Consider the following 19,828-nt stretch of genomic DNA (forward strand, 5'->3'; position numbering starts at 1 on the left):
TAGACGACATCTCAAAGAGCTACTGAAATGAATGCATAAAAATAAGTTCATTGCAAGCACTGTACAAAGAAATATTCATACACTGAGAATGCAAAGCATGATCTGTATTTAACAGTTATTAGTACTGAACTGTTTTATGTACTGAAGTTCTGTATTTCATGAAATGCAAGAAATCACTATTACTTATGAGTAAAACAATACACCATTCCTCTAATAGTTTCAAGACAGTAATTGTAATCATAAGAACCTGCTGTAAAATGAGTACATGTATATGTATGAACATGTGGCAATGTTGTGTTAAGTCTTCTGTTGTCACTATAAACACTAGTGTTTTTCTTTCTTACAGTTGAAATTACTTGTATGTGTAAGGATCACAGAGTAACATTAGAATCAATGTCAGTCTCATACACAAGCAGTGACCACTGGGAACAATTCAAGAGGCTTACATTGTTGTTATGACCAAGGTTCTAGTGAAGATGTATAACTTGAGGTACCAGGCCTTCCTACAACTCTACAATGATCTTGTAAATAAGAAACCCTTTGCAGTTGCACCATAAGAAGTCTATAGGAGAAAACTCTAGAGACCTTGTGAACAAGAATGCAGTCCACCATAATCTAGCCACCTCTTCTCTGATGCTCCTTTGAAACAGGTTTGGATGAACTACAAAACATGCTGCTGTGCCATCAGAATGAAGCCACATTTCTTCATCCAGTGGATGTTCTTGCATAAAAATCAGATACCTCCAATCCATTTAGTGTGGGATAAGGCTGTACAGCAAGATTTTATCACCACATGGGAGTATCATTATTATGATCAAGATCTTGTGCAGAAACTCAATGCTACTATCTTCATCACAAAACTAATATGCCCTGTCACTGAAATGTAGAGGTCTGCTTACTTTACTTATTTTCACCTATAATCACGTGCTGTGTTCTATTCTGAGACAGCTCTATGCACTTGTCAAGAATTTTCTTAGCCTCAGAAATGATATCCAGACTGATCTGTGATGTCAGTTCACAAACTTCAAACTTAGATAACACTTCCTTAAGCATTGTACACAAAGGTGTGAACTATTCAGTAGCTTTCATTTTCAGTAGTCTTCAAGCAGAACTGAGAAAAGTGAGTGATAATCCCAGAGTACAAAAATCCCAGTTGATAAGTTTTCTTGTGGCACATTGCTTTTAATCTGTACAGAAGCTCCTCACTGTAGTTCAGAACTTCTCTCAATAATGTGTTACTTATTTTAACATTCTCTCAGGTTTTTTGTCATGTTTTGTTAATTCTTTAATTCTCTTGTTTACAAATCTTGTAATGACCAATCTGTAAACGAAATATTGACTCAGTTCATGAATAAGTAGCTTTTGCTTGTATGACCCCACAGAACTTGATAATAAGAAAAATAAATTAAAATGAAATAAAAATAAAAGTATATTGGTGCCAAATATGTGTGAAATCCATGAGATTGTTTGGTATGAAGGTTTCTTTCATCCCAGTTGTGGCTATTCTGAATGTTGAAAACAGCTTCTCAGGCAAAGTTCACTGTTCCAGTGATAAGAATTCACCTTGAAAACTGAGAAACATCAATACTACAGTGTAGCAACTGAGTACAGGAAATTACATTTAGAGTAAAATCATAAATTACCATTGGGTGTACGTTCTGTTGTGATTATCCTGGAGCTGGATTAACCGCTCATGCAGTACATGTAACATTGTTGTTAGACACATTAATATCATGTGCAGAGGAGGAGAAGGAAAAGAGGATCAAGGTGTGACCAGTGCAGGAGGGGGGGAGGCAGGAGGTAATACAAGACTGGATGGAAGATGAGATGCCACAAGGTAGGGGATGAAATGACACATGATGAGGAATGCTAGATGATAGGATGGGAATCAGGGAACATGAGAGGGGGGAGGGAGGGATATGGCATGACAGAGTGAGGGATAAGGAAGGACAGGGTGGTGACAAAACAGGATGGAGTGGGGGGGGGGGGGGCAGCAGGAATTGACAGGACAGCACGGGGTTGAGACAGGATGTGGTTGGGGAAGAGACAGGACAAGTAGGAGACAATATGGGACAGAGAGGGGATGAGACAAAATGGAATGGGGGGCAAAAAAAAATGGAGTTGTGGATGACAACAGACACAAGTAACATATGTGCCCTATACACTGAGTGACACATAACACACCTCCTGTTGTGATAAATAGATGACTAATTCATAATAGCCCAGAGCCTGAAACTGGTCATAAGAACAAATACATTTATGTTCAATTGGCTCTGAAATTTAATCAAATTTATTATAACAGTTGCAGATGCACTATCACTGAGATGAGGAACATGGAGGACATGATAAAAAAAAATAAGTAGTTACTACAATGAATTTCTAAATACTAAGATCCAAGTTGATCAAATCTAACAGCAAAACAAAAGCTGGAGATCTTTGGGTTAGGGGTTCTCAAATGAAGAAACCAACTAACCCCATTATATGATTTTGTAATGGACAATAGTGTCGATACTAATAAACACTAACACTGTCTGAATGGTTAAAATTAAGGTTAACACCAAGAGAGTAGTAGGATTCACAAAACAGTTTGTCCCTCTTTAGTGTGCTGCAAGACACGGTTCTGGGCAGAGAGAGGTGTTTAGAGTATTGCATCCACATATTTGGAAAATGAATACAGTGATATGCAAAACCTAAGGACAAAAGTAGCTTCCACATGATGTGCCATTGCCAAGTAACATAGCTTGAAAGAACTGCTACTGTATAGTACAGAAAGTAGCTGAGGGAATACACAATGAAATGATCAGAAATGACATTTGTAGTTAAAGACAATAATTACACTGAAGTCACTGCAATTTATGATGGTCCCCTGGACATTACAAAATGCAGGGCATGGTAGTTAATAGGTTGTGTGATCACATGGCAATGCATGCTCTGAAATGTCCTCCCATGCTGCCCACAAGGTAGGTAAGGAATTCTTGTGGTGTGGCATTCCATTCCTAGTGCGGCTGACAACTGCTGAATAGTCACTGGTGCATGTGAATGTGCTACAGTATGTCTAATCAGTGCATCCCACATGTGATCACTGGTAATTAAGGCAGGGAAATTGGCAGACAAGTCCATTCATCAAATATCTTCTCATTCCATGAGTCTTCCACCTCCACTGTTCAATGCGATCATGCATTGTCATCCATAAAGATGAAGTCAGAACAAAATGTAACCCTGAAAAAATGCACATGGGGAAAGAGTAGAGTGTCACAATAATGTCGACCAGTTAGTTTACTGTGTTCAAAGATTTGGAGGTCAGTACATTCATGCAAAATTATGCTCCTCTCTTGATAACATCTGCACCACCAAAATGATCACGTTCAATAATGTTCTTGGGTGCATTACATATTCCCATCTCTCTCCATATGATGGAACACCAAGATTCACTTTCATACTGAATTTCTCTTATCTGAGAAGAGCACACAACCCCACTCCTTGTTGGTCCAGTACTTATGCTCTTGACAACACTACAAACAGTGCTACCAATATGTGGGTATCAGTGGAGCACAACATACTGGTCACTGGGAAAAGACACCACCCCATGCAGTCACCACGTCATCCCGCTGTGGAGTGTGCCTTGCAGTCCTGTTAAATGTGGTTGCAACTGCATCTGCTGTTTGGTGTGAGTCACTTCTTGTTTATTGCACAATGTACGGTCATCTGCTGCTGTACTTGACCAAGGTCAACCACATCATCTCCTTTGGGCAGCAGTGCCTGTAGTCCGTAATGCTCCCTATGCAAGTGAAATAATGCTGTGAGCAATGCCAGACTCCTGGGTTACACTCATCACACTTCATCCATCTTCCAGTTTCCTAATGATTCTTTTCCATGTGAAGTCATCCAGATGTTGTCTCTCAGCCATGCCGTATTGATGAACAGAACCACAGTGCACTGTAACTGCTCACAGATTGATAAATACTGTCTTTTCTCATTCCTTCATTTGTGGCATTATAGTCATGTGACCACATGTGATTTGATGTCCAACTTTTTGGGCTCGACTGGAAGATCTCTGCAACATGCACCCACTCTTTCTTTCATTTCTACGAAGTAGTTAATGCATTAGGTTACTTTATTTATTTTGTCCTTCAGTTCTGTGGAGCAATGTTCATTCGTGATTCACCAGGTGTATGATAAGAAGAGAAGTGATCCATGAAAGAACGTAACAGAGCTCAGAGCGCACAATTTTTTGTGAGCCTCATAATATGGCTGCAGAAAAGGGCTTTAAATAGAAGGTTTAATTCATTCCTCCACTGACAAGCCTGTTGCAGGTCTGATAGATCCCTGTCAGTAGACTTAGGAAGTACACACAGAACCAAATAAAATATTTAGGGCAGCTGGTATCTTGTTTGATTTAAGAGAAGCATTTTATTGTTGAACTATTTTGGCATAAGATCCATTATTGTACAGTTACATGAAAAATTCATCAATTTCTCCTTTTATATCTGAGTGAAATAAGTAGCAGAAAGTATTCCTCAATTGTCACCTAACAAGGGAACTGTTCTGTTTATGGCTAATGTCTTTAAAGAGTTGACGGGAAATGGGTAAGATGGAGGGGCATACAGTTCTAATGTTCTTCCACTGTTTTTCTTAATAAATGCTACCTATCTTTCACTAAATATAGCAAGGGGTTTCTTTTCTGAATTATATTTGTCGATGAGATGATAGTTTACAAAGTTTATGTAGGTCACTGTTCAAGTACTAATATTACAGCACAAATACTGTGCCATGGTATTTTTGGATAATAATGCATCAAAGGAGGAAATAAAAATGATCGTTTAATGTCCCACTGACAAACAGGTTATTAGAGACAGAACACAAACTCATCACATCTTTTCTTTTTCAAAAGAGCTATTCTGGCAAACTTAATCTCGATGATTGGATAGGAATCTCAACCCTGCCTCCTCCAGAATGTGACCCAGTTTCTAAAACAGTCAGTTCTAATAACCTGGGCTTATACAAAAGACACTGCAACATCTGTTTAGTCAACACTAGACAGAAAAGTGATTTTCAGTTGGATAACACTTAATTAATTTATGTACAGAGTGGTATTCATTTCTAATTGACTTCTAACACAAACAAGGATGTAGGCAATACAAGTAAGATTTTCAAATCAAATTTGAAAGACTTCCTTGTAGCATATTCTGTACAAGAGTTCCTTGCAATAGTTTAGTGTCTTTTGCTGTAATCTGGTAGTTGTGTGAATATATTATAACACTTGGGATAGTTTGTTTATCTGTCTCTTCTTTTTCAAAGAAATATGAGCATTCTATAAACTATGTATATAGTGCCTCATTCCATGAAATGGTTGCTTTGGTGCACATAGTCTTGTGATACCTCAGAAAATGTAAATGACTCAGCAGAGAGCTAACAAGTAAAGTGGGGCCTGCATATGCCACTGGTGGACAATTAAAACATAGCTGCATTTCTAAGCTCACACACACACACACACACACACACACACACACACACACACACACACACACACACATATATATATATATATATATATATATATATATATATATATATATATACTCCTGGAAATTGAAATAAGAACACCATGAATTCATTGTCCCAGGAAGGGGTAACTTTATTGACACATTCCTGGGGTCAGATACATCACATGATCACACTGACAGAACCACAGGCACATAGACACAGGCAACAGAGCATGCACAATGTCGGCACTAGTACAGTGTATATCCACCTTTCGCAGCAATGCAGGCTGCTATTCTCCCATGGAGACGATCGTAGAGATGCTGGATGTAGTCCTGTGGAACGGCTTGCCATGCCATTTCCACCTGGCGCCTCAGTTGGACCAGCGTTCGTGCTGGACGTGCAGACCGCGTGAGACGACGCTTCATCCAGTCCCAAACATGCTCAATGGGGGACAGATCCGGAGATCTTGCTGGCCAGGGTAGTTGACTTACACCTTGCAGAGCTGGTTGGGTGGCACGGGATACATGCGGACGTGCATTGTCCTGTTGGAACAGCAAGTTCCCTTGCCGGTCTAGGAATGGTAGAACGATGGGTTCGATGACGGTCTGGATGTACCGTGCACTATTCAGTGTCCCCTCGACGATCACCAGAGGTGTACGGCCAGTGTAGGAGATCGCTCCCCACACCATGATGCCGGGTGTTGGCCCTGTGTGCCTCGGTCGTATGCAGTCCTGATTGTGGCGCTCACCTGCATGGCGCAAAACACGCATACGACCATCATTGGCACCAAGGCAGAAGCGACTCTCATCGCTGAAGACGACACGTCTCCATTCGTCTCTCCATTCACGCCTGTCGCGACACCACTGGAGGCGGGCTGCACGATGTTGGGGCGTGAGCGGAAGACTGCCTAACGGTGTGCGGGACCGTAGCCCAGCTTCATGGAGACGGTTGCGAATGGTCCTCGCCGATACCCCGGGAGCAACAGTGTCCCTAATTTGCTGGGAAGTGGAGGTGCGGTCCCCTACGGCACTGCGTAGGATCCTACGGTCTTGGCGTGCATCTGTGCGTGGCTGCGGTCCGGTCCCAGGTCGACGGGCACGTGCACCTTCCGCCGACCACTGGCGACAACATCGATGTACTGTGGAGACCTCACGCCCCACGTGTTGAGCAATTCGGCGGTACGTCCACCCGGCCTCCCGCATGCCCACTATATGCCCTCGCTCAAAGTCCGTCAACTGCACATACGGTTTATGTCCACGCTGTCACGGCATGCTACCAGTGTTAAAGACTGCGATGGAGCTCCGTATGCCACGGCAAACTGGCTGACACTGACGGCGGCGGTGCACAAGTGCTGCACAGCTAGCGCCATTCGATGGCCAACACCGCGGTTCCTGGTGTGTCTGCTGTGCCGTGCGTGTGATCATTGCTTGTACAGCCCTCTCGCAGTGTCCGGAGTAAGTATGGTGGGTCTGACACACCGCTGTCAATGTGTTCCTTTTTCCATTTCCAGGAGTGTATATATAAAATAAAGGTGGAGTGACACTGGCATCATCACCTTAAAACAGGATGTGGAACTCTATCCCATAGGACATTGACAGCCATGAGCACGAATCAGCTTACCTGTAGGCCGTCTGTGAAGTAGGACTATTGTACCTCATTCACACCTTGTTCTGAGCATACATGAACCATTTGCCCACCCCTGCCCACATGTGGGGAACTCAGCCAAAGCAGCACAATACAGCATAGTTCTGTTATCCTGACTACCATGCAACAGCTATTTTTCCTTTCCTTCCCATCTCTACCCACAAATTCCAAGCTGCCAGGCACTCCAGCTGAAACAGTCTGCCTTAAAGAGCCATACATTGGAAGTGTTTTTGTCCCAATCTTTCAAGGATATGGTAAATCATTGTTAGATAACAAAGTTGCACAAACAGTATCATTACTTTGGCATTAACATAAAATCAGTGAGAGAATGCAGCCAATTCAATTTGATAATAAGTTGCAGTCATCTCTTATGACAATGTAAAGAAGTAACCGACTCAGGGAAGCTACACAATACTTCCAAATGTACATAGTGACAAAACTGTGATGAGCTATAGACCAAAACAAAAGTAAGCCAAATACTGTACACTGTACAAAAGTTCTGAGGTGAATGGTGAGTTATTGTTGCAGGCATGCACATATTTCTATGACAGACTGAGTTATCATAAGACTCTAGACTGATACAAAGACACTACAGTGATTTCAGTTTATATCTGTTTATATTTCCCATTTCTTCTGCACACCACAGCACTGACCTACGCATTCTGCTCTAGGTTCATACTTCAGCATTGTGCTCAAGCTTACTGTCACAGTATCCACCACCCACAGCTGTGGAACATCCATTTTGTTCAGTTAGTTTCTGCTTACTTGTCTGACATTTATAATTTTATTACTGAATGCTGACCATACCTCCCCCATATCCCCAGAGCTGTGAAAACACAACACCAATACAGAACAGAGTGGCAAGTTTTTGACTGCACAATATGGCTTGGCAGAGCAAGGCCACTTACTAAGATTTTCAGCAATTTTTATTACAGTGGCTTCTTATATGACTGAGTCCCTGAAGTTAAAGGTCCAACCCAGCATCTTTGTTTGACCTAAATCAATGGAGTGTACAGCTGTCAAGCAGTTTTCTCAAATAATCAATCTGTCATGACGTTTCAAATATGTGTGCCAGTGACATTCAGTCTCCAATGCTCTGATTGTTTAGCTGGTTTATGACAGGTGATATTGATGACATTCTCAGCTTGAGAACACATGTTGCCCAGTACTGATCTCATTTTGGCATGATACGATATAAGTGTAGCTGATAGTAGCTTATCTGCATCCTCCTTGGTTGTCTCTAACCACCCACTGGTACAGGTTAGAGAGCACAAGGAATTGCTGGTTTGCTAAACCAGTGCTGATTAATATAATTTTCAGCTGCTCTAATTTGGCAATTGTGTTTTCTGTCTCTAAATACGTGAGACCACTCCAGAGTCCTGGCATCAAACAACTAGTGCACCTAATAAAACAACTCTGTTTGTTGTCAAAATATTTTTTGTGTTTTTCACAATAATCTGACAACACACACAAGTATTTTTCATAAATCATATACACTGGGGAGAGCTGAAGAATTGCACTAACCAAACAAACTGTTTCCAGTTTACTCCTTAATCATGTATATGTGTTGGGAAGATGTCCATCACTTTAAGATAAATTAACTCAGATGTAGATGTTAATGGATTCACATTTGATTCATTTGCTTTTCAGATGAAGGAACATTCAGTGTTCATTGTTGTACTGTTTGTTTTACTATTTCCTAATATACACAATTCACTGCAGTGTTAAAGGTTAAGCATTCCCATCATTAATGAAAAGAAATGTGTGTGTGTAATAAAAAGGGTGAATTACATCATATGACAAACCTGAACTTAGAATTAGTGTTACTGCAGCACGGAACAATGTATCTCTGCCTGCTTAAACATTGTAATACCATGGAGTAAATGGTACATGAATCAAAGGGACAATAAACACTGTTGTTGTTATTAACTGACTCAGAAAAATGAATTAAAAGTGTTACAAATGAATCAAACCAGTCTCATACCATAGAGAAGAAAGAGTAATTCAGCTCAGAGTGACCAGTGAAATGTGTCTGGAACCAAAATTTTCTTATGTGGAAAAGAAAAGAAAATTAAAAAAGTAATAATAAATACCTGAAAGAAAAAAGCAGTACAAAGAATTCACAGAAAAAAGACAAACAGAAGGAACAACATTCAACATAAAATTAGAAAAGAGAGGAAAAATGGGGGGGGGGGGGGGGGATTGGATTGGTGTGATGAACGGGCATCATATTTCACTGAGGTAAGAAAAAATAAAGTGAAAGCAGAAAGATGAATGCAACTATGTAGTGTAACATATTAACAACTGAAAATAGTCTAGTTTGTGAGATCCAGTGTAACTAAAAATTCAATAAAACCTCAAAAATTTTGAATTATTCGTGGTTTTTTTTTTCTTTTTTTTTTTTTTTTTTTTTTTTTTTTTTTTTTTTATTCAACTGCCTAGCCATGATGCTAAATATTGCTTGACCAGTGGGCTATTTATAATGACTACACAGTTAAAACTGGTATAGCTAGTAATCAGTTTTGTAAGCAATGCATTAAATAAATTAGATACTGGAAAGTAATATTCCCACTGGTGCCCTCAGCCAATGATATGACAAATACAAACAAACTTTTTCAAAAGTGAGCTAAAGCTCAAAAATTAAGCATACTGTACTACACCCTATACATGGTGTGCCAGGAGAAACAGTCAATATATAGGGATATGACAGGATCACTCATTTTAAGAAAAAATGTTTGTGTGAACATACACCCTATTCCAATGGTTTCATTTCTTTTTTGAGATAAAACACATTTAATGTACATTGTTTTTTTACTTTATGTATTATTCAGTAAATTCTTAGGTATACACATGTACAACAGTTAGTAGGTCTAAACATTACAATATACATTTCACAAAGTATCGGTTGAAAAATATGTATTTTTAACACATTCACTTCCATGGATTATTGTACGTGTCACATTACAGCTGTTGTACAATAATGATGAAAGTTCAAATATCCCACCATCAACTTTAATGCATTTGTACACTCCTGGAAGATCATGTTGTGTTGCTTATCTGAGTGCCTCCGCACGTTCCCTACGAGGGTAGCAGCCTCCATGACCCCCAAAAACAAATGTACATTACATGTCTTCTATCTCAGAAACCATTCAAAGTAGGGCACATGTCCATATGAAGTTGTTTGCTTCAAATGAGCATGCCTGTCATATTCCTGAATATTTATTCTTCCTCCTGGTACACCTTGTATAGCACTTATGAAGAAGGCAATGGAGTGGGTATAATGGGGAAAAGGTTGTTTTAAATGATGTGATAGTCTATATGATCTGGAGATAACTTCAATCAGTTACAGAAGAAATCTATTTCATTACCTCTCACTTAAGTTCATCACAATGTTGACAAAGTGGAATACATTAGCTTCCTGGATAGTCAGGTAGTCTGAGATTGTGGAAGCTACTATTGAAATCTTAAACAAAAAGTAGTTAGCTCCCCCCCCCCCCCCCCCCCTTGTAACATAATAAGACATCCACATTAATTAATTAACAGTTTCTCTGTGTTTCATACCAAGCTGAAAAATCTCAAAAAATCTCTTATCTATTGATTTCTGAATGTGCCATCTATTTAATTCAGTTCAGAAATTCCAAATCTTAGTCACTTTGGATGCTGTGTGCTCTTCAGTGGTGTCTCAAAACACTTTATTTTATTTACTTATTCATTCATCCAAAAAATCTTTCCAGATTGTGGGACACAGAATAAGCACATAACGAAACAGTATTATTTCAGTACATACAAAGAATTTAGCTTCATCCACAAAAGAGTTTGCTCTACTTGCAGTACCTGCACTGTCTTGTTTCAAGTCTCTTCTTTTATCACAAACGTAAAAATTCTGCTACTGAATAGAAGCAATAATCTAATCAGACTGCCCTTAAGGTTTTGCAAAAAGAGAATCAATGAATGATATGATTTTTACCTATGTGGAAGACTACTGTAAATTTGTATGCCATTGTTTATTTTGGAACTTTTGTAGACTGAAGTCCTTACTGACTGACCTGAAGCTTTTCCTTTAGTATTGTATCATATTCATGAGTATTAAAATGTTTATGTATGTCTTTTAAATTGTTTGTAACACACTTACAGATTTCTAGTATGTACATACAGGGAAGGAGGAGGATTGACAACTTTTGGAAGTCACTGAAACCAATGTCACTGAAGCTATTAACATATTCCAAGTTTTATCTATACATTACAAAAATGTTTTGGACTTAAGCATTTCTGGAAGCTCAACTATAATTACCTTATTGATTTCCTGTCCAGTTGCATTCTTCGGATGGTCTGGCCTATTTCACATATTATCCTCTCACTGCAGTCCTTGCCATCTAAAGCTTCAAAAACAACTTTTGTTAAGCCAGAAAGATCATCAGGTGCACTTTTCAGAGCAACAATTTCACGTGATCTTAGAGAACCAAATTTTGGTAGAAACAGTACTGAAACTATGTACATCACTGCCATTCCAATAAATCCAGCAATTGCCATAAACAAAGGTTCAACATTTTTCTGTGAATCTGACATTTCTGAGGCATCCATGTGAACCATATCAGTCATACTCTGTGATGTTGACATGTCATTCTTCATCCCACTGGCCTGTAACAAAAAAATTAATGAATGTCAAAATTTAAAGTTCAATGGTGCTTTTTATGTATGTGTGTATGATGGCCACACTTTATGTACACAACTGTCATATGAATATAAAATTGATGGTCTCAGGAGTATAATGATGTGTGGATGTTTTGAGCAGACCATTTGTCATCATCAGGTGGGCCAAGCACCTGGCTTAATGCTACACACTGCTTAATGTCCACAACACAATCAGCTCCAGTTCACATAACTAATAACACAAACAGCAACTGTTACATTTTTCATGTGCTGAGGCCAGTGGCTGTGCCCTCCTTTTGTGGTGACCATGGCATTACCTTTCAATGAGATAACACAAGAGTGCATACTACAGTGTCATCCTAACCTATCTAAATACAGAGTGTTTTCAGTTGTTGCCATGGCAATTCAGTTCACCAGATTTCCCACCCACTGAAACATTCGGTCATAGGTTGATGAGCAATAGGTAGAACCAGTATGGAATGACATCTAAGCTTAGTGAAGTTGATGGCCACATGGGTTAGAGTCATTGTTTCTGCCAGAGGAGACAGCTCTGATTACTAAATTTTGCACCCTGTATACTCCCAACTCATCTGCAAATTTAATAAAGTATTCTTCCTACTGTAACATGTTTGCACAATAAATAAAAATTTTGTTATTTACTATCATTCCTGGTGCTGTAGTTTTAGTAGCCAATGGAGTACAATGGAGCTTCGTCTGCTCCAGTCCCTAAAAAATTGTATGCAGTGCTGTACTTCATACAGTGTAGTGTTCAGAAGATCAATCCAGACAATGTAGTCAGAGATATGACTCAATAATAGAGGGATTCAATTTGCTTTGAAACATCTCCATACACTATATTAAAATTATGCTAGTTATCTAATATATTGTATGTTTACATTGGAAATTTACATCTAAAATTACAATTTCTTCACATAATCCATAATGACTACTGAAGTTAATCATGTTTGTAGACATAATATTTCTGATCCTAAACAGTAAAAACTGATACATTCCTTTGGCGTGACTAAAAATTACTTAATATACAATGTATGTACTGGTAGCTTTTTATTATTAATCTTATAAAACTACACTGAAAAACCAAAGAAACTGGTATACCTGCCTACTATAGCATAGGGCCACCGCAAGCATGCTGAAGTTCTGCAACACAACGTGGTATGGATTCAACTAATGTCTGAAGTAGTACCATGAATTCTGCAGGACTGTCCATAAATCCATAAGAGTATGAGGGGATGGAGCTCTATCCTAAACAGCATGTTGCAAGGCATCACAGACATGGTCAATAATGTTCATGTCTGGGGAGTTTGGTGGGCAGCAGAAGTGTTTAACAAAGAAGAGTGTTCCTAGAGCCAATCTGTAGCAGTTCTGGACTTGTGGGGTGTTGCATTGTCCTACTGGAATTTCATAAGTCCACAATGGACAAGGATGGATGCAGGTGATCAGGCAGGATGCTTATGTGTGTGTCACCTGTCAGAGTCATATATAGACATATCAGGGGTTCCATATCACTCCAATTGCACATGTCTCATGCCATTACAGAGCCTCCACCAGCTTCAGCAGTCCCGTGCAGACATGCAGGGTCCATGGATTCCTGAGGTTGTCCGTACACCTGCATTTACTTGATACAATTTGAAACGAGACTCGTCCAACCAGCCAACATGTTTCCAGTCATCAATGGTCTAGTGCCAGTACTGACGTGCCCAGACAAGGTGTAAAGCTTTGTGACTTGAAGTCATCAAGGGTACACCAGTGGGCCTTCAACTCCTAAAGCCCAAATCAATGATGTTTCATTGAATGGTTCACACACTGACACTTGCTGATGGGCCAACATTGAAATTTCCAGCAATTTGGGGAAGGGCTGCACTTCTATCATGTTGAACAATTCTCTTAAATTGCATTGGTCCTGTTCTTGCAGGATCTTTTTCTGGCCGCAGGAATGTTAGAGATTTGATGTTTTACTTGATCACTGATATTCGTGGGAAATACAAGTTGATCCATACTAATCCCTGCATTATCTGAGCAATTACAACACAGCTGATGTCTGGCTATTGCCAGAAGTCAATCATTAATGACTGTTTTGCCTCAACAGAAATATACCACACTGGCACATTGCACATTACGAGATTGGGTTTACTTCTATTTTTTAAAATCATGTCATCATCACATTCCATGCTGTTAAGCTAAGGTCCAAGCTCTCTGTCACACACAGTCCTCCACCATACATAATAGGGACCACTGAAGCATGCTCAGAGCTTATGATTATAGAGGACTAGCAGCAGTGACCAGCCCTTAGCTTAAGAAGAGTAGTCATAAACTTTTAATTATCACACTGAAAAAAAAATTACACAATTAATTGTGTGTGTGTTGGCAGATACATTTTTTCAGTCCTGGTACACACCGGTATCCCTGTGCCTCAGAACTGTAGCACCCAGCTAGAAGGTCCAAAATAAAATGGTGTAGCCCGCTGATAGAGACGATTCTGATAGAGACGAGTATACTGCAGTAATTAATTTTCTGTATTTGAAGGGGATCAGTCCATGCTACATTTATGGAAGTGTACAATTTCAACAGAGCATCATATGCCAGAGATGTTAAGTGGTTTGGATGCTTCCAGTGTGGTCAGACTGTTAGACTAAACTGAATGAAATATCAGACTACCTGTCTGTAAAGAATCAGGAATCGTAAAAGAAGTGTAGACTGTAGTGCAGCCAGACAGCATATCACACCCAAATTGATACTGGAAAAAGTGAAATTCAGTCACAGAATAGTTTTCGACCTTTCCAACATCATAAATGTTGCTGTCCACTGGTTAGTTAGTTAAATTTTCCATAGATAGATAATTTGAATGATTCTTTTCTCAAAATAATGTGGTGCAAGTCAGTTAGAGGGTATGTATACATGATTAGTGTTAACATAAGTGAATAGGTTATTTCACTACTACTACTTATGCAAATATACATAAAAATAAGTCACTTTCAAGTTTTTTATACACAGGCTACCAGTTTTTAAACAGAAATTTGTAGATAATAGGAGTTGTCCAGAAGAAGTTACACACTTTAAAAAAAGTTTTGCATCACCTCAATTCTGAGAGTTGCGGAACCTGTACAGAAAATTGGGATAGACATAAACATAAACATCATTTCCGGCCTTTTTATTCCTCATGAAAACCACACATTACATGCAGCACCACACAGTGAGACCTTCAGAGGTGGTGGTCCAGATTGCTGTACACAGCAGTACCTCTAATACCCAGTAGCATGACATCTTGCATTGATACATAACTGTATTTGTCACGGCATATTATCCACAAGTTCATCAAGGCACTGTTGGTCCAGATTGTCCCACTGCTCAACGGCAATTTGGCACAGATTCCTCAGAGTGGTTTGTGGGTCATGTTGTCCATAAACAACTCTTTTCAATCTATCCCACCCATGTTCGATAGGGTTCATGTCTGGAGAACATACTGGCCACTCTAGTCGAGTAATGTTACCATGAAGGAAGTCATTCACAAGATGTGCATGATGGGCGCATGATTTTTCATACATGAAGGCGAATGCCTCACCAATATGCTGCCGATATGGTTGCACTAATGGTTGGAGGATGGCATTTAAGTATAGTACAGCTGCTACAGCGCATTCCATGACCACCAGCGGTGTACATTGGCCCCATATAATGTTGCCCCAAAACAGTAGTGAGCCTCCACCTTGCTGCACTCGCTGGACAGTGTCTAAGCATTCAGCCTGACTGGGTTGCCTCCCAACACGTCTCCGACGATAGTCTGGTTGAAGGCTTCTGCGACACTCATCAGTGAAGGGAACATGATGCCAATCTTGAGCAGTCCATTCGGAATGTTGTGGGCCCAACTGTAACACGCTGCAAGGTGTCGTTGCAAAGATGGACCTCGCTGTGTACATTGGGAGTGCAGTTGCGCATCATGTAGGCTATTATGCACACTTTGAGTCGTAACAAGATGTCCAGTGGCTGCATAAAAAGCATTATTCAACATGGTGGCATTTCTGTCAGGGTTCTTCCGTGCCATAATCTGTAGGTAGCGGTCATCCACTGCAGTAGTAGCCCTTGGGCGGCTGGAGTGAGGCATGTCATTGACATTTCCTGTTTCTCTGTATCTCCTCCATGTCCAAAAAACATTGCTTTGGTTCAGTCTGAGACACCTGAGAGTCTGTCCTGGCACTAAGTAACAGTGCAGATGTGATCAAACTGCTGTATTGACCATCTAGGTATTGTTGAACTACAGAGCCGTGTACCTCCTCCTTCCTGGTGGAATGACTGGAACTGATTAGCTATCGGACCTCCTCCATCTAACAGGCACTGCTCATGCATGGTTGCTTACATCTTTGGGTGGGTTTAGTGACATCTCTGAACATTCAAAGGGACTGTGTCTGTGATACAATATCCACAGTCAACATCTATCTTCAGGCGTTCTGGGAAACGGGGTGATGCAAAACTTTTTTAATGTGTAAAGTTATATTTTCTTTTCTGGGTGTTGCAGCTGCTCACATAAATCAACAAGCCCATCAGACTAATGCTGCAATGGAAATGTCACATCTGTGTCAGGTAAAAATGTAAATGTCATATGGTGCTGTTGGCTGGGAAATCCAACAGTATGGGTTCAGATCCCTAGTAGAAAGGGTGTTCTTCCACCGCACGCAATGGCTCCTTTCCTTGTGAATATGTGAGATTTGGGTCAAAAGTGTATTTTTGGAGATGACGTGAGTGTCATTGATGGATCTATAGTGTAACATTATGTCTGTGTTCTGTTATGTTGATGAGAGAAGAGAGAGAGGGAAACCTGATGCTGGCAGATAGCTTATTAGTTGCAAACAGTATTATGGACACCACCAAACTAAACAATCCCATCTGATGGATGAATCACCATCAACAGTGCCACATGCTCTCAATTCATGAGACACTGTGGAGAGGTTTGGAATTTAATCCAGGACATTGATGTAAAGACTGATAATTAGGGACTTTGAGGCAGCCAAATACTGACAGTGAAAATATTGCCCACCACCAGGATTCGAATTTACTGACTTCCTAGCTGAGTGTGACAAGCAGGTGTGCATCAGCAAATTCAGCTACACAGGTGGGCATCTGTGTCACATCAATCCAAATATCTAGTTTAGCAACCTAATCACTAAGGAAGAGTGCTTGGTGTATCACTATGATGCAGACACAAATGAGCAAAGCAAGCAGTGGAAGCACAGGGATTCGCTATTAGTGGAAAAGGCAAAGCACTGTACAAGTTGATGATGAGATTTTTAGGGACTGCCACAGTATGGTGCTAACAGATTACTATTGTAAGGGGTAAGCCATCACAGAAGCCTACAACCAAAACCTCCTGAAAAAGTTACAGGAAGTTTCCAAAACAAATTATAGTGAGAAGATATCCAAGGAGGTGTTTTTGTTCCACAACAATATCACAGCTCATTTTGCATGGGGCACAGTCACACATGCTGCTTCTTTGGACTGCCAGACTGTCTCTCCTTAGCAATTTCAGCAGCAAACGTGGACTTACTTATGCTGTTCTAGCAAAGTGCTTCAAGGTGCTCTTTAAATCTCATTTTAGTGATTCTGCTTGTTTGGCCCATGTAAAATTTTGGACAGACTTCACTTTTTAGCTGATATATTCCAGACTTCATGTGGAAAGGTTTGTAGTTGTCTATTCTATGCGACTTGGTGGCTACGTGGGTCTCAAACTATAAATTTAAAGGAACATGGTTCAAGTATTGGTTGGTCCTAAGATTTTTTTCTGTCACTTCTTACTTCTTTTACCTAGTTACAATTTTTGGGTATGTGCAAAGTACCAAGTTGCTACAAGACTTGGAGTCTACCATACATTAAAGTATGTTCTCTATAACTGGCTGAATAAATTAGTTCAAAGTTCAAAAGGAAGCAAGGGCATACCATCTTCAATAGGACTGCTCTTGGTAAAAACTGCATCATTTGTATAAAACCTTAGTCTAATGTTTGAGCGTGTAGAGATATTGGCAATTTTATAAGAAAGACTATCTATAAAATGCATGGTTAAATACACGCTGGGTATTTTAGCAACTTTTCTTTGCTTAGATTAAATTAGATGACCTTTTCATTCCCACTGATCCATAGACAGGAGATCCTCTGCGATGTAGACCACATCAGAAAACAAGAATACATGATAAATATTTACAGCACAATAACAGATATGCTAATATACCTTCCACAGATCCCAAATGAAATTGCCTTTGTGAATGTGGAATCTATCAAAAAAATCTCAAGCATATCTACATTTAAAAGGATATAACACCTGTCACCAATTATTAAATGTTCACTACAGTTGAGTGAATATGATAATTCTTATGTTATTGCAGGCGCATCATCAAATAACAAAATAAATAAAATCTTTTTACAGCACTTATTTGCAGTGACCGCATTATAACACAAAATTTGTTCAGAAGTCAGATTCCATGCAATATTCGCATGTGTCAAGAAGATTATGTATGTGTTGTTTAGTATTTTTATTTTGTTTTAAAGTTTACTAATGAGGACAGAAAGTGCACACTCACACCTAGAAAGATAGCAGAAGTTATAAAATGAGGATTCTACTCTCGGTCGGGCCTGGGTAGTGTAGAAGTGTGTTGCCAGATGGCAGTAGCTGCCGGCAGTCGCATGCAGCCAGCCCCAATAGGGACTGCCACTGAAAGAGGGCCACCGAGATCTACAAAATGATCTGCAGCCACCTCCTGCAAGTTTCTGGTCACCTAGCCCTCCCACAACAGCATTGTGCGATGTCACTGCCAAGCCTGGAGAATCGCAATGACCGCTGTTTGTGACACACTCCTTTTTCTTTCTGTCTTTTCGTAAAAGTTTTTTTTGTTGTGTTCGCCTCTCTAATAGGAGTGTTTCATGAGTGAAACAGAAACGGATATCGGATGAAGACTGAATTCTTTTCTACCCATTGTTGTCGTTAGCTTCAGTCGGAAGACTGGTCTGATGAATGCTGCTCTATCCTGCTGTGAAAGCTGCTTCATCTCCGAATAACTACTGCAACCTAAATCGTATTGAACCTACTTGCTGCAGTCATCTCTTGGTCTCCCTCTAGTTACCGTCACACTTCCCTCCAGTAATACTAATCCTTGATATCTGCCACCCCACCATGACAAGGTCCATGGTTCGTGTGGATGGGAGGATTATTCCCAATAATAAACACACAGAACAATCATCTAAGGGAATAATTCTTGCTGCATTTGAATCACATTATTTTAACCTTTGAAAAACAGTTTGTAGATATTTTAGCATCATAAGGCTGAAAAGTTGTATCATCATCCACCATGTCCGGAAAAATAAATAAATAAAAAGGGAGTAGAAACATTTGTTTGGGGATCAAATGAAAGATTTGGAAATAGTACTTAAGGGGTGAACATTTTGTTGGATTGGTGGTAAATGTTTGTCGCATTGGTGTTAAATGTTCTTCACTATGCCTGCTTGATATGAGGATGATGTATCAACTTTATTGTTAATACATGTGGCTGCTGGACATGAACCATTTTATTGTAAGAAATAGAACCTGCCATCATCAAAAAGCAACAGCAATTTTTAACTAAACATTCCATGTTACAGACAGGACACAACTCTGAGATGGGGGCAGCCGTCTCTGAAACTGGTGCAAACTATAGGCACATTAATGACACATGTTTCATTTACAAATTATTTAGAAACGATATCTGTGGTTATAGATACAATGACTAATTTATAGTTTATAAAAAAGAGTGAGTTCATTTAAATTATAATCTCCCATTTCAATGTATGCATATATACAAAATGTTGCATGTTAAGTGCAAGAAAAGATAGAAAGTTTACAATTTGTAGTGACAAATATAAGATAAATATAATATACAAATATTTCGCAGAATATTTCTAGGTTATGGAGGTTAAGTCACGGGTATAACAAAGACAACTTTTTTTCATATTGACATCCACACAGTTAAAAAAAACAAATATTATACACTACTGATTTATTTATACATGTATGTAG

The 19,828-nt window shown here is 39.6% G+C and overlaps 1 protein-coding gene across 2 annotated transcripts in view; it reads right to left on the reverse strand.

The window, feature by feature from the left end:
• Positions 1-19,828, reverse strand: part of LOC126299352 (uncharacterized) — a 192,454-nt gene that overhangs the window by 813 nt on the left and 171,813 nt on the right. For both annotated transcript variants that reach the window (XM_049991207.1, XM_049991206.1), the window contains one exon: positions 11,420-11,766. In XM_049991207.1, coding sequence (XP_049847164.1) covers positions 11,420-11,766 — 347 coding nt within the window. The remainder of the gene's footprint in view (positions 1-11,419; positions 11,767-19,828) is intronic.

The sequence above is a fragment of the Schistocerca gregaria genome, chromosome X, assembly GCF_023897955.1.
Source record: "Schistocerca gregaria isolate iqSchGreg1 chromosome X, iqSchGreg1.2, whole genome shotgun sequence".
Taxonomy (NCBI): Eukaryota; Metazoa; Arthropoda; class Insecta; order Orthoptera; family Acrididae; genus Schistocerca; species Schistocerca gregaria.